At 40.9% G+C, this 24213-nt stretch overlaps 1 protein-coding gene across 2 annotated transcripts in view; it reads right to left on the bottom strand.

The window, feature by feature from the left end:
* Positions 1-24213, bottom strand: part of PLEKHG7 (pleckstrin homology and RhoGEF domain containing G7) — a 91533-nt gene that overhangs the window by 40052 nt on the left and 27268 nt on the right. For both annotated transcript variants that reach the window (XM_019514859.1, XM_019514860.1), the window contains exons 2-7: positions 16149-16902; positions 15468-15490; positions 10101-10228; positions 8112-8152; positions 2567-2659; positions 1134-1283 (exon numbers count right to left, since the gene is read on the bottom strand). In XM_019514859.1, the coding sequence (XP_019370404.1) occupies positions 1134-1283; positions 2567-2659; positions 8112-8152; positions 10101-10228; positions 15468-15490; positions 16149-16877 (1164 nt within the window). In that variant the 5' untranslated portion in view covers positions 16878-16902. The remainder of the gene's footprint in view (positions 1-1133; positions 1284-2566; positions 2660-8111; positions 8153-10100; positions 10229-15467; positions 15491-16148; positions 16903-24213) is intronic.

Genomic DNA, 24213 nt, shown 5'->3' with positions numbered 1-24213 from the left:
CCCCCCCCCCCCCCGAAGAGGCAGGTAAGGATTGGGCTCCCACCCTGGTATACATGCCATGGGGGTTTAGTTCAGTTTAATTCTCTCTAAATTGAAGCAGTGTTTTTAAAAACCCACTGTTTCAATTTAGGGAGAATTAAACCAAATTAAACCCCTGTGGCGTGTACAAGCAGCCTAAGGTGCCACCCTGCCCTGCCTCCTGGCTGACTTCAAACTAATACAGATAATTCTCTTGACTAGGATGCAACTGAGTTTGATTTTTTTTCAGCTGCAGGAATAGCTTGAAATACTGGTATTACTGGCCTGCTAAATTTTATATGTTCATGTTCTAATCTGGCTGACACAGCCACACCTTTTAGTCCTCTCCAAACCCAGTTGATAAGCTAAGAGTACAAAATGTTATGGGCTAGTAATCATAGAATATTAGGGTTGGAAGGGACCTCAGAAGGTCACCTAGTTCCAACCCCTTGCTCAAGGTAGGACCATCCTCAGCTAGATCATCCCAATCAAGGCTTTGTCTATCTGGGTCTTAAAAACCTCCAAGGATGGAGATTCCACCACCTGCCTGGGTAGCCCATTCCAGTGCTTTGCTACTCTCCTTGTGTGAGAGTTTTTCCTAATACCTAACCTAAACTTCCCTTGCTGCAACTTGAAGCCGTCACTCCTTGTTCTGTCATCTGCCACTGCTGAGAACAGTCTCGCTCCATCCTCTTTTGAACCCCCCTTCAGGTAGTTGAAGGCAGCTATTAAGTCCCCTCTCAGTCTTTTCTTCTCCAGACTAAATAAGCCCAGTTTCTCCAGCCTCTCCTCATAAGTCGTGTGCCTCAGCCCCTAACCATTCATGATGAAACATTTAGCATTACCAGTCTGAATTTGGTGTTCAGATACAGCGATAGCAAGAGAAATTGTGAAATTGCTGCTAGTGCTGTTGAAAATGAACCAAGAGAAAGTGATGCAAAGTATGGAGTAGTGAGGCAAATAATGGAGTAGATTTCAACTGGATGAAATGAGCAAGAAGAGCATACGTAATGCAGATACAAGAATGAAAGGTTATATATGATTTCCTTTCTCCTATACTGTTGGCAGGACAAACAACTCGTTTAATTTACTGGAGAAAGAAAATCCAGAGTTACCATCTTGAGAACCAGCAAATGGTCCAAAAAGTAAGTGCATTCGCTTGTAAAGAGTTCCCACACAGCCGCTTCTTTCTTCAGTTCTAAACAATCATCAGTGTCTTTCTGTTCAGTCCATTGATTCTCTACAAATTCATGCCAAGTTTTATTCTATTGATGGGAGAAAAAGAAGACATTCGACTTATTTCATGTAAAATAGCTGACAAAATAACATACGTGAATTGCTGCAATATATTTGGCTGTGTACAATGGCCTTGACAACTAGAGTTGGCATTCTTTTTTGAAGGTTTAACAACAGCAACAATAATAATAAAACCTTGGCATTTTATTCTTAAGTATGATAATGTGCCCAGAATATGATAGCAATAGACAATAATATTTTGCACTTGTAGCATATTATATCCGAAGATCTTCATGTGGTTTGGACAGAGTCACACAACACTACCATGAAGCAATCATGGAAAGTTAGACATTTGCAGGTACTTAGGTATTGTTCTGCTTAGCATTGCAATACCCACCCCAACTTTTAGGTGCTCCACCACTGGGTGAAATCCTCAGCCCCAAGTTAGGTACATAAGGGCGTGTTTACACTGGCACAGAGGTAGGTCCTGGCAAGGGCAGGGTTTAGCAAGCCTGTGCTCCAATTCAGCAGAGCACAGTTTTGAACCTAAGCTTCCAGATCCCATATTAGTGCTCGACCTGGGACACGCACACATCTCACAGATGTATGTTCCCAGGCTATCTTTGGCCTAGGCATTGTCTGAAGACAGCACAGGATTGGACTGTATTGGTATGGCAGGCACTCCTCTGCCTCTTCAGAGAATCCTGCCTGGGGCTTCCAGGGCTCTGGTTAGGGCTCCAAGCAGCTGATTGGTTGTGGATGGCACCAGGCCTGTGCATGCAAACCAGCAGAAATTTAGGTACCTAGGAGGGGGCGTAGTTGCCTGCAGAATGTAAAGACTCTAGCCCAGGGGTGGGCAAAATGCAGCCCGGGGGCCGGGTGCAGCCCGCCAGGCCATTCTATCTGGCCTGCAGGGCCCCTAAAAAATTTAGAAAATTAATATTAATCTGCCCTGAGCTGCCTGTTATGCAGCCCTGGATGGCTTGCCAAAACTGAGTAAGCGGCCCTCTGCCCAAAATAATTGCCTGCCCCTGCTCTAGCCCAAACAGGGTAAGTCACCAAGGTCACCGGATGATCGGTAGAGCTGGAAATAAGCCCCGATTTCCTGACATTTAGATTATGTACTATTCCACGAGATCAGCCACTTACTGCAAGAATTATAGCCTGAATTTGTGCACATATTTTGCATGTAGATTGCACATATTGATTAAAGGAATGGGAAAGACTCATTTTAAGAAGGGATAGTGGAGATAAGAGTTTTAAGAGTCTGATAGATAAAGCTATCAATACAGTACATTGAGTAGTTCAGTACCTTAAAGCTGCAAAACTCATAACCACTGCAGTCTGTAATTTTAATGGTTGAAAGACAGTTTTCCAGGTCAGACATTTGCTTTTTGTCTTTACTCTGTTTAAAGATAAGCAAATTCAACATACGTTATTTTGAAGAGCTAAGTAGTCATACTAACTGCAGTATTTTCTAATCTGCAAGTACTTCACCTCTAATATTTGATTTCTTTGCCAAACAAAGCGCAGCTGCAGGAGTGAGACTGCAGCAACTGTCATTTGCTTCTATGTGTTGGAAATGGGTAGGAGCCAAGGTCATTGTGGCCCTTTGGCACAATGAGATCTAGTTACTGAGTGCAGCAGTCTTTGACAGTTGCTAACCTGGAATATAACAACTAATGATGGGCTGTGCTCAAAATACACATCAGGGAATAAATTTTGTGTGCTTTGCTCCTGCAAAACTTCCAGTGCAATCAGAGATACAGGACTGGGAAATTCATGAGGTTAAGCCTTTTTTTTTTCTTCAAAATATTCTTATCTTGAATACTTTACTACTTTAAGCCACACATTTAAAGACAACACTGTCTGGTCAAATTTAGCATGACATTGAATTTCTGTAAAAATAAGATTTCATGACGCTTAAGAGTGAGAGAAAATGTTTCATGAAAAAAAGAATCAGTGGAAGGATTCTTTTAAAACCAACTTTGCCTGCAGTATTTGCAAGCAAGTCCAAGCCAACACCATTGCATTTAATGCTTCAACTGTTCATTAGATTTTGAAAGTAAATGTTGATTAAACTGTTTGATTTGCTTGTGATAATTCTTTACGTGCTTAGGCTTTATTAAAGAAATACTGGTGAAAAATTAATTTTGAACAATGCTGATAAATTGAAAACCAAAGTTAGGTTTAAATAATCTTACATTCATAATTGGAGCTGGGTTGATTAGTTCCATAAGAGAATCTGAGGAGGAAGCAAAACTAGTATTGCAAGCAGCTTTTAAATAATGAAATCTTGTAAACCTTTATGTATGCATCATTCACACACACAAAAAAGCCCCAGTCTCAAGATTAGCTACAGATGTTTGAATTGTTTGTGAGCAGTTTGTTGCATGTTTTAAATAAAGACCTCAATTTTCTCATTCATAGCTTGGGATCCTGCAATGACCTATGCATATATTTATCTTTCAACAAATGAGCAGCTCAAAAAAGACAAAGTTTAGGTCTGAAGTCCTAGAACAATTTAAAAAATGCAGTGCATTATTTAGGCCTTGAAAGAACTAATATTTGCAAAACTGTAAAGTGAAGTCAGGCAAAAGGTAATATTGGCTAATCTCAAAAAATCCTTGCAGTCAGTTAGAGTATAGGCTTTGGCAAATATCAGTTTTACTAAAGCATTGAACTCAGTGCAACTTTTTGTGTGTGTCACATTAAGTACCTGTATAAGCGTTTACTGGGTTAGGATCCATGTCTGGGAAGATTTGAAATTAAAACATTTCATATTTGCAGCAAACCCCTTGCAAGGTATTTGTTTGGGAGTTAAGAAACTTGAGTAATTTTGACTGATAAATCGGAGAATTTTGCTTGCAGGAAACAAGAATCTCAAGGTATATTATTCAGTGCAAATTGATCAATCACCTTTTAATCGTGCTAGTGCTTGAGGACAGGAAAGTAACATAGACTTGCTATTGAGTCTTACCAAAAGCCTAACTTGCCTGGTTATTTTCATTGTTCAAAGTGCCAGAAAAACAGTGGATAAATAGCATAAGCAGAGAAAAAAGTAGATTTCAAGTAGCGTTATAACTTAATACTGTGATGTACTTGGGGTGGGTAACTTAGAAAGGGAAGTGTGTGCACGCACTTTCAAATAAAATTTTTAGGTCACACTCCATAGATACAGATTTAACTTGGGCACTAGCCCGGAAATTCAACATTATTTTTAAACTGAGAAGTATATACATATTGTCTCTGTTAGTTAATAACAATAAACATAACTGATTTCCTCTGTGCTTCTACTACTCTGAGGGTACAGATAGATTTGAAGCTCATTAGCAACCATAGCAGCACTGGAATCTGAGTTTGATGCAGACCTCCTACAGTGAAATTACTAATGAGCATGATGATATTGGCTATTTATTAATATTGAAAACTGTAGAAACCAAATGCTATGGTATTTCTAAAGTTACAAAATAGGATAAAGGGGAAAAGGAACTAATTTAAACAAGGGTACATGCTTCGTAACCCTATCCAAAAGCACATTTTCATTGTTTTATAATTGAAGTAACAATAGAAGCTTGCCAGTTCTGTACATTCAATATTGGTGCAGTATAACAAATATAGTATGGCCATCTATATTAAATAATACAAGACATATGTAAAAGTAGTTATTTTGTTGCATCTTCTGCTCGTTCTGCAAGAAGAGATTTTATTCACCAATGTTAACTGGAGGAAAACAAATTCTTGGGGTTCTTTTATTTATTTTTAATCATTAAAAAGGCAGTCTAATTGCCTGTGTGTAAGACAAAGCAGTGAAACAAGGCCCTAAGCCTGCTGATGCCACTGGGACTTGAACAGAGCACATAAGCAGGTGTTTAATGGAGGTCTAATTTGACAACTGAAAAGTATTTTTCCTTTTCATGAATTGAAGTCATAATTAAGCCATGTCCTCACTTTGCTCTCAAATAACCCTTGTGGCTTTCACCTGAGAACTGGTCCCTGTGGGTCCCAGCCTTTGTAGGCCAGTCTGCATGGATCAGAGTGCAGGATCAGGGACCTCCTAGGTACAGCAAGGAAAATAGCTAGAGATGCAATGATATAGCCAGCTGCTACACACATGGGCAGTGGTGACTGGTTGCCACTATGCCACCAGTGTAATTGAGGGGCTATGGTGGCAGCTGTTTTCTTTCTTCCCTCCCTTCTTCCCAAGTTGGTGCATCTGTGTGGGTCTTGGATTTCAAAAAGCAGGGTGTAGGAGATGCCACTGGTTCCATGGTGGAGGCTGCAACCCTCCCACTGTGGGGGGACTGTGCCAGGGCTTCAGCTGCCAGGGAATTTTGGAGCCCCAAAGCAGGTAAGACCACTCCTCCCCCTGCTCTTGTCAGTACTACCCTTCCCATTTCATTCCCCTCCCCCATTCTCCAGCAGAGGTTGCCTCTGGGTACAAGAAGGGGGAAACCTTTCCACTGCCACCACTGTCCCTGGCTGCCCCAGGGGTGAGGGAAGTTCCAGGGCTGCTTCTGCTCTGCTCCAGCTGGGGGCGTCAGTAAGTGGCAGTGCCCAGGACAGTGGTGATGGTGATAGCTGGTAGGTCCCCACCTCCAGCACCTGCTTGTGGAGTAGAGGGGGCTCTCAGGAGGTGGGCAAGGCACAGGAGTGCCTGGAAACCTGCTTCTGCTGCTGTCCCCTGCAGACCCGGAGGTAGGGAAAGTCCCAGGACTGCTTATGCTCCACTCCAGCTGAGGGCTACAGGGAGCCAGCTGTATGGGGTGCTGGGTCAGTGGCAGTGACAGCAGATGGGTCTTTGCTCCCTCTCCCTCTCCTGCGGTTTGTTTAGGGGCCCCAGCCATGGGGAACAGGTGTATGAAATGCTGGGCAGGGCTGGGAATGGCACCTGCTCCTAGACTGGAGGACATTTGAGGAGCAGGCAGGGAGCAGGAGGGCTGGAAAGGGGGCTGCAGGGGATCCAGGCATAAGGAAATGGATCTGCTGGCATGTCACCTTCACCGTGGAAGAGGAGTATGAATGTGAGCTTGGATTCACCACTGCTGGTGCCCAGATCAACTGTCCCAGTTGCCCTGTCCTAGTTATTTCACTGAAAAAAAATCTTATTGCTGAAATGATCAAAGCAAATCAGAAGTGATCTGTAAATACTGTTGCAATTATTGTTGTTTCAGTTGTTCAGTCACTGGAAAAACAATCTCAGGAAATTGTAGGCAAGCGAAGATGGACACAGGGATAGGCTCTAAGTGGCAGGTACCGCTTTATTTGTTACTGTTCTAGGCACAGTTCGGTGGCTTTGGAGGGGTTATGAGGTTCTCTCTGTGTAAGCCATAACACGAGATTACCCCTAACATTTGCTTCAGTGTTTGAATGCTCCCATTCTGTTCCTTATGAGGTTGTTAGAGTACCACAATGGGGCCTTTGTCTGGAAAATCCTTGGCATCTTCCAATTTTCTACAAGTACAACATCCACAATTTGCAGAAACATCCTAGCATGCTCTGATTTTTGTGAGCTGAGCTTACCCATTGGCCTTTTATCAACAGTGGATATCAGCCATAAATTCTAATTAACTGAGCATCCTTATAAATGACTGAATAACTAAAGTTATACAGCAATTGACCTAACTGTCCCTAACTAACCTGGTGAAGAAGGTAAGACTGCCTTCCTGTTCCAAGGTAAAAAACAAACAAACAAACAAAAAACCAAAAATAAAAAACCCACAACCCCAAAACAAAACAACTTCCTCTAGCTCTCTGCCAATTTTGGCTCCAGTGGGAAAAAACTTCTTTGTTACCCCCGAAGAAGCCATTGTTCAGCCTCATTGTATCCTACATCGTTCCTAAGCCACAAACAGGAGGGAAATGAACAGAGCCATCTCGGGGAGCAAAAAGCTCAGAACCCAGGTAGATGTTTAAATTGTCAAGAAGAGTGGACTGCAGAGTCCATCAGCAATTTTCTGCTTTTTTCTGGTGATGGGAGGGAAAGAGCCCTTCCCATGTTGTATTTTCTATTTCTTACATATAGAGGTTCTCCCTCAGATCTCAGTCTCATCAAGTTCTCCTCACAATGAGTCGGGTGCAGAGATCATCATGTAGAAAATAACTGTTAAAATACCTAATCTTGCAGGGCGTTACACAACTTTAAGAAATAAATATAAATATAATAGAAACCTGGACAAAATCCACTTAATTCTCACAAATGCCCACTTTCTAATGTAAGGGTTGCTTGTACAGGTCTTGTGTGCTTGAGTTTGATATTACAGGGGGCTAAATATCTGACAAGGGCCCGGGATTCACTTTCTATTTCATTATTTTTTGGCCACATTTGGAATATTTCAATTAAGTGCAGCTGTGTGCCATGCACAGTGTTACATGAATGCATGTTGTATGGGGGATATTTAACCTGACCTCTTGTGTAATGCAGGCTAGAGAGCTTCAGTAGAAGGCAGGGGAGATTTGCACCTTCTGGACTAACCAAGATAGATGAGAGAGAGAGAGAGAGCTAGCTAGCACATGCTATCATGAACTAACGCACACCACATTATCAGAACATCAGCCACCAAATGCATTAATTGTGTGTACATTCACTGGGAGATTATTCATTTTGCTTTTCCCAGCACTCTCTAGGCATCTATGTCTTTCATCACTGCATTGTCCGTGTGCTTAATGGCATTACTCATCTCTTTGAAATTAAGCATGTGCTTAAGTACCTGGGCAACCAATGCTTTTACTGTTAATTTTCCCTACCCTCATTTTTTTCTGCAAAGGCAGTAAAATGAAAAAAAGATTTTTAGCTTTTTACAGTATTGATCTCTGGAACACACAGTTAAAGGAAAAATATGTCGTGAAGTACTCACAGCTCCTTTCTTGATGAATGGCCACCTTGACTTTTTGGACTCTAATGGGTGAAACAAATACATATATGAATATTAGCTTGTGGCTACTTTTTCTTAAAGAAATCAAGAATATTTTTTCTTAAGGGGAAATAAAAACAATTATACTTACTGTAGTTACCTGAATCCAAGTTAACTTGGAATTTAAAAGCCCCTCCCCAGTAATTAGAGTTTAGACATGGAAAATTATAAATGTGTTATAAGTTTCCATGTATAAAAACTAATTACTGGAAGGTTGTCTTGAATTCATCCCATCTACTGCCATGGCAGGGACAGCAGCATTAGGATGAGGGGCCAGACCCCTGTCCCTTTCCTTCCATACCTGCCCCCTGCCCCTTGCTTCCCACCCTCACTCTTCCATGCCTCTGCTTGCCCCTCCTGCTTTGCCCCCTTAATCCATGCCTGCCCTCCCATGAGCCCTGCTTACCTTCTGCTGCAGCTCTGCTCCGGTTCCAGGCAGTCAGCAGCAGGGATGGCCCAGGCCCAGCCCAACTTGGGAGAAATGGCAGCAGCTCCTGGCTGGGCTGGGTCGGGGCTGGAGAGATCAGAGGTTGAGCTGGAGCAGAAGGTAAGGGGTGGGTAGGCTGAGTGGTCTCCCCCATGCTCCTTTCATGTTACACACATTGGTATCCCCGGTGTTGCTCTGGCTGCAAACCCCTTCCCCTGCCAAGTAAGCCATCCTGGTTGGAGGCAGGCAGTGACTCAGCTCTGGTTTTAGCCCCAAGATAGCTGCCAAAACTGGAGCTAAGCCTGTCTCAGCCTGGTGCTTCAGTCTAAGATGAGGCTTTTTGTTCTCTATCTTGATCGGGGGTAAAACCCCCTGAACTTTGGAGTCAAGTAAATACAGTAACTAATCTTTAACATTTGTGTTCAGGAAGATTGTGGCCAGGCCTAAAACTCAGTAAGGTCCTTTGAGTCAGGCCCTCCAGGCAATACTGATGTGCACCAGTGGTTGGATTTTCAGGAGCTCTAAGCATCCTGAAGTCTCATGGTCACGGCAGATGGTCAGCACTACTGAGAACCCAGCTGCAGGGCTGCATGCTGTGATCATGGCATGATACAGCACGAATAGTCAGATCTCAGGTTAATTCTTAAAAGATGTCATCCACCTTACAAGTAAACTGGGTCTGTCCGTTATTTTGTGGTGTCATTTCTATAAAGGGATATTTATAAATATAATTATGCCAATATAATAATACTGCTATGTGACATCAGTGTAACTCTTTGTTGTGGGTGTTTTCTTATGCTGAGTATAATACCAGTAAATTTCTTTGTGTGGACAAACCCTAATAGCACAATCCCTGATTCATGAATGCATTTAAGCACACTTACCCTTCAGAATTAAGCATGTGCTTGCATACCACTGCATTAAAATGAAAGGTCCACACCATCTTCAAATCATGTTTTGATATAACTGCAAACTGAATTGTTTGGTGAGAACACCTTATCTGACTGACAGCACTTGATTTCCCGTTATGGTTCCTAGACTAAATCTTGGCCTTAATGAATGGATAAACTTCAGCATCAAGTCAGTTGTAGACTAAGGAAAGATCTATATTTGTTTGGCTTTGAAACAGGTTGCTAAATATCAAGCAACATCCTTATCAGCCCACTGATATTTAAAGTTTAACTTGCTTATTTATCTCTTAGAATGTCTTTTAGAGTTAGTGTCTCTTTTCGTAAATGAATGATGATGCTAATTGCTGTTACTGTGATCAGGATTTGTTAAATGAATGTACTGAACAGCAAAGATCATTGATAGTACCTAACATGCACAGAATTTACAAATTAGGCATCTGAATCCTGAGCAGTGTTAGTTTATAGCTGTTATATAAGCCATTTCACTTCGTATGCATGAGCAGTGTTAGTTTATAGCTGTTATATAAAGCCATTTCACTTTGAACGCATGGTCTTTAAGAATGTGATGCAAGCAAATCCCATCCTGTGCCTGACCTGCATTTGGCAGCAATGCTGAGTGGTGCAGGTAGTCAACAGCAGTGTCTGATACCAGGAGGTCTCCAGGGAACACTTCAAGTCCTGGCAGACTTACTACGATGGAGCTGCGCCTGCGTTCTGCTGATCTGTTTGGAATACAACAACACATTTAGCATCTCTTCAATATTAGGTAATTTACAAACTGCTGACTACCGATACCCAGCACTGCCACCAAGCAAAAAACCCAAAATCAAAAGGTGCATAGTGAGGGATTTGGGTTAACTGATTGCCTATAAATGTAAGAGACTGGACTCAATGTCCTGGGAGGCTTCTTCTAGTCCATGTTCTTATGAATGTAAGTTCCTGGCATATGACACATTTGTGGGCTCCTTTCTATATTTAACTGCCTTTTGACTGTCTAATGCTGTTTCAGATTTATATACTTCTAGAGCAGGGGTGCTCAATCTCTTGTCTGTGGGCCATATGTGGCCCATGGACCCTTGGAATCTGGCCCATGGGGCTCCCAATGGGTTGGGAAATTAAGTGGTGGGGGAGCTGTGACAGCACTGCCGTTCCTTCCTGCTTCTACAATTCTAAGCCCCATGGAGTACGAGCCTCATGGGGCAGGTTGGACCTGGGGCATGACCCTCCCCTGCAGCCAGCCAATCTGAGCCAGGCCATACCCTTTCCCTCCATGCAGCCATGCCTACTTCCCTTCCCCTGGCCAGTTTGGGGCCAGGCCATGTCCCCTTCCTCCTGAGGGGCTGGCCCATGCTTCCTTTGTCCCATGGGGCCAGGCCACATGCCATCCTCTGACCGGGCTGTCCTCCCTCCCCCACCCCCCACTTTGTGCCAGATGGGGCCCTACAGTATCTGACCTGGGAAGGGATTTGGCACTACCCATCTGGCCCATTGTCTGAAAAGATTGAGCACCACTGCTGTAGAGAGTAGTCACACATTTCAAATTCCTGAAAAATCCCAATATTTCAAGCCCTGCCATTTTGGGTATCGTATGCCTCAAGGGCTAGGGACAGAAGTTACACAGACCAGTTTAAGTGATCGGCTGATTTAAACCTGTAATAGAACAGAAGTTCAGTCCACATAAACCACTTTCAAAATGGCCAAAACTGGTTTAAGGTAAACCTGGTTGGATGTACTATCAGATTTAACTGATTTAGGTCAAACTGGTTTATGGAACTTCTGTCCCAGACCCCTTCCTGGTTCAAGTTAACTTGTAGTCCTCTGGCATCCCAGGGTGCTTTGCAACCCTGGGCTGTGCTGTCTGCTCCAGTAGAGCAGGGTTTGCCTCACCCCTCTGCTCCCTAGCTGGAATGCTCTGGCTGTCTGAGGAGGGGGTGGGGCAGACCACCCCCTCCTGGCACTGGACACGCACCTGGCTGCCAGCTTTGGGTGGGCAGTGGGAGGAAAGTTCCCACTGTGGGCCGCCTCCTACCATTCTGGGCAGACACTGGCTGGGGAATCAGTGCTGGGTTGAGGGGGGTGTTTTTTTCCCCCAATCCCCGCCATGGCTGGCTTGGAGGCTGAGGAGGGGGTATGGCTGGGGAAGTCATGGCTGGCTCCCTGCTCCAGCTGGGTGAGGGGAGGAAAGACCCTACTGTGGGCTTTCCCCACCACATCAGGCAGACCGCAGTTGGGGGTCCGGTGCCAGGGCAGGGGGGGGTTCATTTTCCCCCTACCATAAATTCTAGTAATGGGGGGGTGGTAATAGGGAGAGGAAAGAGGAATTGCTTTCTAGTTATATATGCATGAACACAGTGCTTAATCCAGAGGTGTCTGGTCCCCTAATTTTGGACTTCAGGTGTTGTCACAGTACAAATGTTAGTGAGCGGGCATGGAACAGTGACTATACAAATATTGTAGAACAGTATTAAAACTGCTCATGAACACCCCACATCCCTATTTCCAGTACAGATAACCTTCTAGTCATTTTGTACCTGTGCAAGACAGCTGCTACAAACTGGTGGGTTAACAACTTTTTATATAGTAACTGCTAAAATGGTAAAGCTCAGCAGTTTTTTCACCTTGGACTTATTATACCATTTTAGAATTTTCTAGTATTGATCCTTAAAAGTACTTAATAACAATCTGCTTTGACCTGGACATAAGTTTCTTGGCAACAGTTATGCCAAATGGCATATTTGCTAGTCCTTGGAATTGAATTAAAGAGTAGGTTTACTGAAATCAGATATAAAGGTCTTAATTTCCAAAGATGTGTGCTTACTAGGTAGACAGAAAAATCCTTTAGTCTATGAGTACAAACTGAGGCCGTGCCCATGGTTCCCTCTAGAGTGCATGCATATGTAAACCATAATGTACTGAACAGGCAGAGTTTATTGGAGCGCATGCATTACCGTTCTAACATAACTATAATGCTTCTTGGTAAGGCGGTGCTACAGTGGGAGGAAGGTGTAGCGTGTCTCAATGCATTGTTGCATTGCACTGGATAGATTCACCTTCTGTGAACATCAGTGATTTACCTGCCTAAATGCACATTTTTTGGAATAAATCTGCACCCTTTGGGACAGTGTTTATATTGGATTTTTTTTGCTGATTTTCCTGGCACAGTAAAGCAGAAATGACAAAAAAATTAGTAGAATGTGAGTCCTATGCAAAGAATGGAGGCATTTCACTGTTGTTTTCTGCCAACAAGTGTTAGGTTCACATTTTCTTTTTTAGAGGGAGGGGATATATTTCATTCGTATATGCTTGAAAAAATCGTGTGCATCTGATGGAAGAATTGGACTACGGCAAGCATAGTAAATACTTGTGCAATAATTCTTCCTTTTTGAATCCCTTTTGCCAGTGAAGCAAGACATCAAAGGTTCATATTACAGAAAATGATTAAAAACCTTTAAGTAAATGAGTTCTGGAAAATGTTAACATGCACTGTACAGTCACTCCTAGCAACGGAATATACTCTGTTCTAAGGTATGGACCTTGATGTGTTCACACTTTTCTCCTTGCTATCATTTAGAATACGTCTCAGATGTGTCAGGGAACCCATGACCTATACCACGAAGCATATTTATTAATAGAATAAATATGTTGTGTGTAAGAGTGAAAACAGTTGGCTGAATCACAATAATCAGCGGTATAGGATGTTCATAATATTATGAATGTTGCTGACTGAAGGGATTGTTTACATTACAAATTAAGAAGAACGGTCGGACTGTGTTTTAAGGAGTTAGTATATATAGTTTGCTATAGTGGTAAGGTGCTAGGTAGTACAGTGTTATATTCAAAACCCTTTGAATGACACAAAGGGATAAATAGGATTTCAAAAGTGCATGAACCTGGACTCTTATCCTACTGAACAATTAGCTGCACTTGAGGGTCTAAGAGGAGCTTGTATCGAGAGAAAAAAAATCAGGATTTATGTATATGGTACATATACATAACAGGTGGGTTGGACTGAGAGAGAGAAAATGAATTACTAAACTGAGAGGAAAAGGAGCACTCCATTAAAAAGGGATACACATCTATCCGGTTAAAGGTAGGAAATGAGCTCTTCACACGTGCTTCGAATTGGAGGAGAATGCCCTGACATTCCAGTCATTTCCCCTAGCTGTGATAATAAAGGATTAGCTGTAAGATTAGATTAACTGATTTGGATAAAATTAGAGTTGAATAAAACCCTTGCTTAGAACTTGAAGCAACTACTGGGCTTCAAAAAAGAGAAACATAAAAGTAGTAGTTTTTCTTACATTTCAGAAAATCCTAATTTTGGCCAGAACAGTTAGTGGAGATAATGCAGGCTTAGAAAAAAAATTAAATAACTTCCTTATTTACTGTCCGTGAGCATATAACTCATCTGGTGAAATTTTCAATCTGTTTTTTTGACTGAACAGGCTTGGATTAAGACACATTTATTCATATAAATGTTGACAGCCAGATGCTCAAGATGTACAAATTGGTATATACTCAATACCGCTACTGCAGCTACCAATATACAAACTGGTATATACCCAGTGTCCAGTTTGATCTTCTGAAATTTTGAATTCTATGCAACACTGGAAACCTTTCTACTGAAAGTTAGCGCCTGCTCATAGAACTATTTGCACAATCACTGATCCCCCGATCTTGCAGTGTTTCTGTAAGGCCGCCAGATCAAAACAGGATATTTCCATATTAGCTGTAGTCTCCTGTTTACTCAGTGGCACACAGAGACCATGCTTTCCCTTTGCTATAAATTTCAGAGGTTGAAGGATAGATTGGAAATCACAAGTATTAAGAAAAATCTAGGAAATTTCCACTATTAAGAATGGGCTTTTAACTGGACACATACACATATTGAAAGGATGTCCTTGTCTACTGACACGCAGCAAATGGACCCCAGTCTTGAAATCACTCATGTTAGAGTATTGGGGGATTATGATAGAACTTTTCTATTAAAAATGCTTTAAGGCAGGGAAATGTGGTATGAATGAGTCAGTTAAAGTACAGTCATGAACAAATCATTTGCCCATTTTGTGCAAAACTGTGTAGTACAGAAGCATCAGCAGCCCAGGGCTTCAATGCTCCTGAACTTTCCCCCTGAAATTTTCGACAGACTGTTCTTTGAAATGAATATAACAGCATCATAAAGCAACCACTTGACATGTGGGGAGGAGCTTGTGATTTTTCCTCTTGTTTTGTGTTCCCCTTGCTGTTGTTTGTTGAGTAAGCAAGCTTTAATTGCTCACATGTTTACAAAGGGTGGATACAGTAGGGCAGCAAGCATGGCCACAGTGAATACAGTTGTAAACAAGATGATAATTCCTAAAAAAAAATGTTTGCCATATTAACCCAACTTTTTGGGGAGCTAAGTGATATTCATTATAACAAATTATTGAGAACAAACACATCACTTCATCCAGTGCTAACTTCTTAAAGCCAAGAATTTACATATTCTTTCTGGATGGTGGGATTAACACCCCTTTCATAAGGCAGTAATCATGGATCTGCTTCTCTTACATGGGAGAACAATATATAGCTGTTCTGCTGGTTTTTTAACATAGTTTTGGAGAATAAGTCACGCAAGATTTCTAGAGTTTTACATTCTTTGGCTGATGAAATCTGACACTGGAAGTGTTAGTTAATCCAAATGACCAACCCTCCTGGCAATTTGCTGTGTAGCCCTCAGACAGCCTGATTGAAATATTATGCAAAATAACTGAGTTTGCCAGGGAGAGAAGGCCACCCTCGATACAAGCTTTGGTATAAACAAGCCAGTGACAGATACTTCACAAAGTGAGCCTATAAATCTAAATTAAATGTGAGTTTTATATGCAAGTACATAGTGCAAGCGTTCCACTATTAGATCTGACTTGGACTGAAAAAGAATAAGGAAGTTCAGTTTATAAGATAAAACAAATAGAGACCTACCTTGATGTAAGTAGTTCCCTTTCCTGAAAGAAAGTGAGACATTAGTTACTTGTTTTGAAAGACAGTAACTTGTAATTTTTTATGCAGCAGTGAGCTGCAAAAGAAACATGATAGAATCCAGGGTGGGTTTCATTCGTTTCTGTCTTATGCTTATTTGGCGATACCAAATATGAAAACCTTTAGAACCACTTACTTTTCTAAGTTAGTTAAGCTATTTCCCGTTTAACTTACCCCACACAGTCTCTCTGCTCATGATGAGCCCCAGAAAGGGTGGTCCAATGCTTAGGAGACTAGCTTGGGGGATCATGTGATATTGGTAATATCTGAGGGGTGGGGAGGGGGAAACAACATTTAAAATAAATTTAAACAGGATTTAGGCTCTGATTCAATAAAGCTTTTCAACAAATGCTTGAGAGCATTCTTATTCAGCAAGACATGCTCAAGTGATTTGCTGAAGCACATGGTTAGCATTGGCCAGTTGCTTCTGTGCCTGCCTTGTTGAGTCAGAACCGTAGCTACCAATTAGGAAGGAGAAAACTTCTTTCTTGGTTAGATTTCAGCAGTGGCGCACAGGTCAGTTCAATCTCAATCTCTGTGGTTTGATGACTGCATTGGCCCCTGATTGATTTTGATACCTTATTCAAAAAGAAGGATGGGAAGCTTCATTTTAGCTCATATTACCTGAACATATTCCTGATGAGGAGTGCTTGGCTGAGATGTTTGTTCATCTCCAGGCAGGGTAGCAGAGCAGATCTTCCCACGGTTCTTCAGTGTTTGGTCAGAACCACCATTGCTGAGATTATCTTTGTGATGGGGCAGGTGTGATTTTGGGCCAGCTGACTCTAAAACAGCTAATGGAGTTTCGACATTTTCTTTGGAGGACAGTAGTTTTGCATGAAGGCAGGAGGCTAGTGACAATGAGGAGGAGGCAGACTTAATACACTGAGGTGGGTTTTTACAAACATGAAAAGAACCACTGTGCTCTTTCTGGCATCCCAGCTTAGCATCATCAAAGCACTCCTGGAGCGACTGCACTTGGGAGGCAGAGGACACACTATTTCTTAGTCTTCTGAGAGTTGGGGAGGTGGAAATCCTTCCCAAAGCATGTCTGTCAAACTGGAAAGGTGCACTGTAGCATCCGTCATACTCTTTAAATGGAAATTTCAGTAGAAATGAAGACTCGCCGAAACCTCTTCTTTGGACAGAGTCAGTTGGAGGCCTCTTTCTCTCTGTGCAAATTGATACCACCTCCGTTTCCCAGGGTATGAAGATGTCATTTTCTGAGTCACTGTTTTCTGACAAATCCACATTTTCTATGTGTAGTTCAATCTCCTTATTGAGAAGAAGTTCTGCTGTGTAGGTTTCTTTATCCTGTTTCAGAGGATAATCACAAACCGGCTCTTGCATCATTTAGCTACAGCATGCAGATCTATAGCTGATATAAATTACAGAAAACAGTCAGAAAAAGTCTCAATCCACAAACTACATGTTGCATATCTAACTGTGATTCGTGTCCCTTTTTCACTAATTCCTTACCTCTTACTGAAAATTGGTTGCTATTAATGAATTGGTTTGAAAAACTAATTCCTGATAACATTTTAATTCTTCAAGTTTTTTCTTTATCATACGATACATAACAACACTCAATTCTATGATACATAATGACATGTTCAGTCTTCTCATCACTGCAGTTACTGAAGTCAATGGATTTTAACAGAGCTCTAACTGAATGAACTTGTCATAGCATAAGATTACCTTATGGATATACACTTTCAAAAGTGACTAATAATTTTTGAGCGCCCAATTTTAGTTGCTGTAACACCGGCTTTTTAGCAATGGAAATGCACTTGAATTATAGACATGTCCAACTAAGCACTAGTAATCACTAGTCACACTTAAAAATTCATGTTAACTAAGGACAAAGGGTTGTTTTTTTTCCTATTTAAGGGTCTGAGCAAAAGTCAATGTATGCCACTCAATACAATGCATCACCGTGCATTACATTTGGATGAGATGCTGTGAACAAACATCTACATTCATGTGGAACCAGCTGTAGAAAATATACCTGGTTTATGATCTGACATTAAACTCCTTTTCATTTTTAGAACTTTTGATTCTCTTTCCACACACTTTACACTTTGTATGTGCACTTGTATTTGATATGCCAGAGTGAACAAATGAACCATGAGAAAAATATCCATTGATAAAGAAGCACTGGAGTAGTGAGAGCTCAGCTTGTGCAACTGCTAGATACCATAAAGAAAAATTAAGCTTCTAGAGAACTATTGAGCTTTATATATGTTGGAGATTAATGGAGATAAAGTTCTCTAGGGTAAGTGTTGCTGTGGTTTAAGGTCATTAAGGAAATCTCTACCTCAGCATGGTAGTCATATTCATATAATTGACTTGTACAAATGTAGGGCTGAAAGGGATGTCAAGAGATCATAGAGTCTACCTGCATAGAAGCAGAATCAAGTTGGCTGATACAAGTTGGCTAAAACATGGACTTAGAGGACCTCTATTTAGAATTAGCTTTAATATTTTAGAGTGGATAAGACTGCCTTCCTGCACAGTGTTTCATATCGTTTTGGTATACTCTTGGGCATTGCAATATGGATCTAGAGTACTTTGTTCGGTGCCTGGATATAATGAGTATTCTAAGCATCCTTATAAAAGATAAGGACACTACCTTTCCCTTATCATATCCCCTGTATCAATTTTCTTTCAGGTGTTTGGTTTTTCTTGGAGGTTCTGGGGGCAGGATAGTGAAAGGAAGGGGCTGTATTCTTTTTAAAAGATTTCAGGGATGAATGAGAACTTCCATATAGGGTGGAGGCCTTAGTTCAGCAAAGCTTAGATACATGCTTAACCCTAAGGACATGAGTTGTACCTCTGCATTCAATGGAACTAACTTATGTGCTAAAAGATTAAGTATTTATCTAAAGGTTTTATTTGATGGGAACTGGACTTCCCTAATTTTTCTTTGGTCTTTTTTTTGTCCAGAAGTGACACTATGGCCCTCGACTGTACTAATGATAACCAGGGATTCACCAGTGCTCAGGAGTCCTTTTTCTTTTTTACATTCAAGCACTTGGTATTCACTGAACACTTAAGCAAATAAAATCTAATGATTGTTTATGGCAAGACTAGCTTGGGAATCTTTTCAGTAGGGAATCAAAAATGAATATAAGGTGCATTGTGTAATCAAGTAATGAAACCAAAAGTTAATAATTAATCTATAGGAACACTATCTCATCATTAACTGTTGTAATTTGACTTATGTTGCAGGATGAATGGCAGTATATCTTTCAGATACTATAGTAACTGTCCATCTAAAAATGCACTTATGAATAGTACAGGTAAGAAAATAATTCATGACAGTTTGTGAAAAGATGAAACTTCTGATTTTGCTAACAGAATATCGGTTACTGATGTTTATGATAGCTTCAGATCTTTATAAGCTGATTTTTTTCAAGCATACATATTTACATTTTCTCTTGATTCATTAAATAGAGTTTGTGAAAGTTTATCTGTGCTGCTTAGTTTTCAGTTTTTAGATCATTACATTGTATAGTTTCTGTTTTTTTATTTGACCAATCTACTACTTCTCCCAATTCTAAGCTTTGAGTGTGCAAATTAAAAATATATGTTGGCAAATACTTACATACGTGACTTTCCAGAAACGTTGCAGCCAATACAACGCAATTGCTCAAATGTTTGAAGGAGGCAAATACAAAAGGATATTGTACGTGACTGGAATGACTTTGTTTGCAACTCTGATGAATAGCACCAGAAAGTATTTTTGCAGCATTCACTCATTTCTAATAAAGTATAATTGATGCATGTTCTCATTAAAACTGAGATACACTAAACACAGTTTCCATTAATCACTCACAAGAATTAATATTATGTTTCTGTTTCTCAGCAAAGATGTAATTGCACAATGTTGTTGCGGGACCTCTTTTATGACCTTTACAGATTTTATTACCAGACTGGTGACTTGTTATAAATAAAACTAGGCAATATTCATCAAATAGATGACTAGACCTATGCTGTATGATGTATTATCTTTATCTTTTTAGTTATTAGTTTCCAGGAGTGTTTGCAGAATTCTGCAATTTGCCATGGGTAGTCAAACACATGAATAAGAATTAGCAAAGTTTTACTGTGTAGACATTTTTAAACATACTTGTATAAGAAACATGCAGCACAAAAAGGGTTGTATATAAAACTTACTCCCCAGAAAGATCTTGCAAGGCAGAAAAGGATAACAAAAGTCTCAGTCTGCATTTTTTAAACTGAATGCTTAAAGAACTCCTCTCAGACTTTTCATCAGCAATATCTTCACAAAGCAAAATATGATGTAAAATAAGAGCCCTCCTCCCCACACACGCATAAAAGATACTGTAGATCAATCATTAAACTTACTGCTTTAGACAGATGCAGAATTAGTTTCAGTCTAAAACTGACAACTTCCTACGTGTCAATGTCATTTGCAAATGTAACACAAAACGAAATCAAGTTATTGAACACTGACTTGCTTAACTCTTGCTTCAGCGGGAGTGATACTGTTTTTCTCTTTCAGAGCTTCCTTGCTGACTGCTAATAGAGGGAACTAGTTTTTCTTCTTGTAGATCCAAGGTTTCTAGGGGATTTGTTTATCAGAAAGGTCAGACGGAAACAGCTTCAGGATCAGTGCCAGTTTATAAAAGGTAACATGATCCATTTTAGCACAAGATTAATAATCTTTACTCTTTATACTAATTTTCTCAGCTCCTTCCTTTACATTTTCCCAGCAGATTGTTCTGCATAGATTTGTACTGTTAAGGTCTGGCAAAAGATGTCACACTTGGGCAGCCAGAACAGAAAAGATTCTAAAACCCCCACAATAATTCTGTTTTTCTGCTCATGTCTTAAGTAATTAAAATTGGTTGAATTGTAAGTAATAATACCTCTAATCAATCCAAACTTTTATTCTGCTTATCTACTATCAACAGTTAGGCTGTAATTTTAAGAGGTATTATCACAATTATTCAAGTAGTTAGTTTATAATTATTTTATTAGTGTAGGCAATTTTTAGCCTATCATTATTTGATAATGTCTGAGTTTCTGAACTTCATTATTCACTGTATTGTATACCTGCTGATTTATATACAACATGGTATTGTTACATTCTGTGCTTGGCTAGTTTAAGGTAATGGTTTAGAAAGAGAAGTCTTTTATTACAAGTTATTCAGAGACCTCTATAATTGTTCAGATTTGTTGCTCAATGTATGTTTTTGGGTGGCTGAGTTCAAGTGTTTGCAGTGATATGTTATTTGTGTGAGTTTGGGACACTCACTTTTGGCAAATATTTTTGCAAACAGAAAATTCGCTCTCTTAAACGCATCTGATGAAAACATGTCTGATGCAATGGAAAGATGCCCCTTTAATTCAAGAGAGATTGGACTAGGTGAAGACGAGAGCAAAACAAATCAAAAGATTTTATTCACAGGACTACTCTTTGTACTTTTCTTCTGCATGTATCCATCTTGTCAAGTAACAAAAAGCAATAAAAAAACCCAACAATCCTCTTCTTCCCCAACCATCTAGAACCTGTGGTTTAGGTTTCAAACAGAATGTTTTAAATCAGTACTGTGAATATTATTTTTCTGCTCTTTGGGTGAGCTTTCTGCCTCTTAGAGTGATACCAGCTGAGCTGGAGCAGGTCATCTTGTTTATAAAATACAGATAAGCATCTCCTTTGACCAGGTGAAAGCCAAACTGAATGATACATGCTGAAAAAATGGGAGGAATGACAAAGATTTATTCAAATCCAAATTACAGAGCCAACACCTCTACGGCCACATGCAAAAGGTGATTTTCTCCCCATCAGTGACAGAGATTTCAATCATTTTTCCTTAGAAAAGGAGAAATCATGACCTTTTGACTTTATCAACCTGCTAGTCCACCTTACCTTGTGGTAGGGTTCTCCTTTTTCCTTCTTTTTGCAGCATCTGAATATTGGCAAAGATAAGTGGCTTCTGGATATGGCCTCTCGAGACCTAATCCCTCTCTCAAGTCTGCCTCTGAAACTCTGTTAGAGACTGTTATCAGCTCACCATGCAGGATAAACTCTGGGGAGCCTGAATCTGTTGATGTCTGTGCTGTAGTGGGTGTGACAGCTGGTCATAAATAGCAAATCATTCCACTCTACTTGAGTTGTCATACCCGGCCCATCACTGTGGTGTCTCATCTCTGCAGAACTTTTTCTAAAATTTCTCTGTTGCTACCACATGTACAACTCTACTACTGGCAGGGTAGGTAGGAGCACTACCCACAACAAGGCTTCAGGTTGCTGCCAGTGTCAGCCACACCTCCACATTGAGCCTGGGAGTGCATCCAGCAAGCATGCCCTACCCACTAACTACTGCTGTGTGTGTACCAAATCCCAGCAATGAGGAAATGTAGCCACCTGAGAGGGACCCTAAGCACATGCCCTAATGTTGTTCTTGGGCTCTTTATCTTGAGCTGCTCCACTGCCTCATTTCTGTAATTTGGCATGTGAGTAGGTGGGGCATCCTTCTTGGTGGGATTCCTGGAGTGGTCATCACAGGCATGTTGAAGACATACCATTCCTACCCAGCATAGGTCTAATCAATGCAGTGATTAATGTTCTGGCACCCACTTGAACCTACCACTGCTTATGCTGTTGTATGAGCCTGACTGAATATTACACACATGTGCACCCTCCACCCCACCTTAACTTGATGCCTGCAAGCTTGATCCTGCAAACTCTTACTACCAAGTGCTGCCTATCTTGAGTCCTCCTTCAGGACTTTTTGGTGCCAGCCACAGTAATAAGCAGTGTTCCAGGTAGCAAAGGCAATGTCTGAAGGGAACCTAAAATGGAACGGAGGCTAAAATCAGATGCCAAAATCTAAAACCGTGATCTTGAAAACCATTACTGAGCTGTCTTCTAACAATGGAGGCACCAAAACTCCACAGAAACCACCACTGCCTCTGGCCACAGTTTAGACAACAAGGGGATCTCTACTTAGCTATTTGACAAAAGGGGTGCAGGCACTTTGCCTGAAGAAAATAATTTGGGGTAGTTGATTGCAAGTAGACTGAGACACAGACCTAAACAAAATGCTTTGGGTCAGCGTTTGAGACTTGCTTGGGGTCCCAGTACGTCCAGTTTATTAGCTCTACTACGCCAAGTATACTGATTGTTTTGGATCCCTTTCTGAGGTGCCTAACTATGCCCCCCCCAACACGCACATGCATGCATGCACACAGTAGATGCCTAATCCAACACTCAAAAACTCTCCATAGGGGCAGGTATGTAAAAGGGTATTGAAATACTATTTAGGTGTTCAAGTCCTTTAAGGGAGCTGGCTCTAATTGTAGATGAGTAAAGCACTTGGGTATTTATTTACCCTTTTGGCAGCATATTGAACTCATTGTTTAATGCTCCTTGGACACAGCATAAAACAATCTCACTAGATTACATCACCTAATGGGTAAAAGAAATACGTTAAACGAATAGGATTGGTTTCTACAGGCAAAAGTTCTGTTGCTGTACTAGTTGCTAAGATTTCTGCTTAACCTATGGGTGCTGGAACACTTCGTACTTAGAGGCCAAAAGGGTTTCTACACCAGCTATGGTATGCATTGTGTATGAATGCCCTCCTGGCTTTGTGCCACATCTGTGAGAGGCCAAATACTGTACGCAAGAGGATGTGCTGGAAAGCACAAAATATTCTGGTGCATTAGAAATGGGCCTATAATTTTGGCAAAGACATAGTACATCAGAATATGTGTATGCCTTATCTAGATGCCAGCAGCTGGGATAGCTTGAGTACTGTGCTGGAGTAACATAGGTATTATAGGCCATGAAAGAAAAGTATGTCAGGAGACCCATGCCTTCTGCACAGTACATGGGTTATGGTCAATGTTCAAATACCAATCTATCTTTATGTTGCTCCCTTCCTCTCCCCAGCTTTGCAGTATGGGGATGAAGAGTGCAACAGTTGCTGTACATGCACAGCAGGAGAGAGGAGCCCATTTTCAATTCCAAATACTCTATTAAGGAACTTAAAATGACTGGCCCAGGCCAGCGAGCACATCTTCATCCTAACACATTTGTTTAAACAGGAGTGATGAAATAATAAATTAATCCCTATAGATTTGATCATGTTGGTTCAGCATTAGAAAGATAAAATTTTGCCACAAGTTCAGAGATCTTATGGCTTGTTATCCACTGCACAGCTCCTTCAAGTGCTGTATAATAAAGAGTCTAATTAGCTTTCACTTAAAAGCAGTTGATGGAAACAAAGGGGAAAAAGCCCAGCATACTGTCTATAAAAATTAAAAGTAAGAACAAAACATTTACCTTGTATAATGTGGCAAAAAGCCACATTACATTTAGTTGCATGTAACAAGATTGTGAAAATCTATAGTCATACATACAGTTTATTCTGAATTTTAAAAAAATGACAGCTGGATAGACTCAGAAAGGAATTTAGGGTCTTAACTCCTTTTTACACCCATAGTCAAATCCAGGATTTTGTGAAGGGAGGTGCAGGAGCAGTGGCCATTGTTGCAGGGATGGCTACTCCCTTACTCCCAGCTACACCCTCCTGTCCCAACCAGGTGGCAGAGTATGCTGTGGGATGAGCTGTGGGGACTTTTTAAAGTCCCCAAATCAGGTAAGAATTCCCACCCCCCTACTCTCAGCATCTTCTCTCTTCCCTCACCTTCT

This window comes from Gavialis gangeticus, unplaced genomic scaffold (assembly GCF_001723915.1).
Source record: "Gavialis gangeticus isolate Ggan-Ray unplaced genomic scaffold, GavGan_comp1, whole genome shotgun sequence".
In the NCBI taxonomy this organism is placed as follows: domain Eukaryota; kingdom Metazoa; phylum Chordata; order Crocodylia; family Gavialidae; genus Gavialis; species Gavialis gangeticus.
This window is presented reverse-complemented; position numbering and strand designations above follow the sequence as displayed.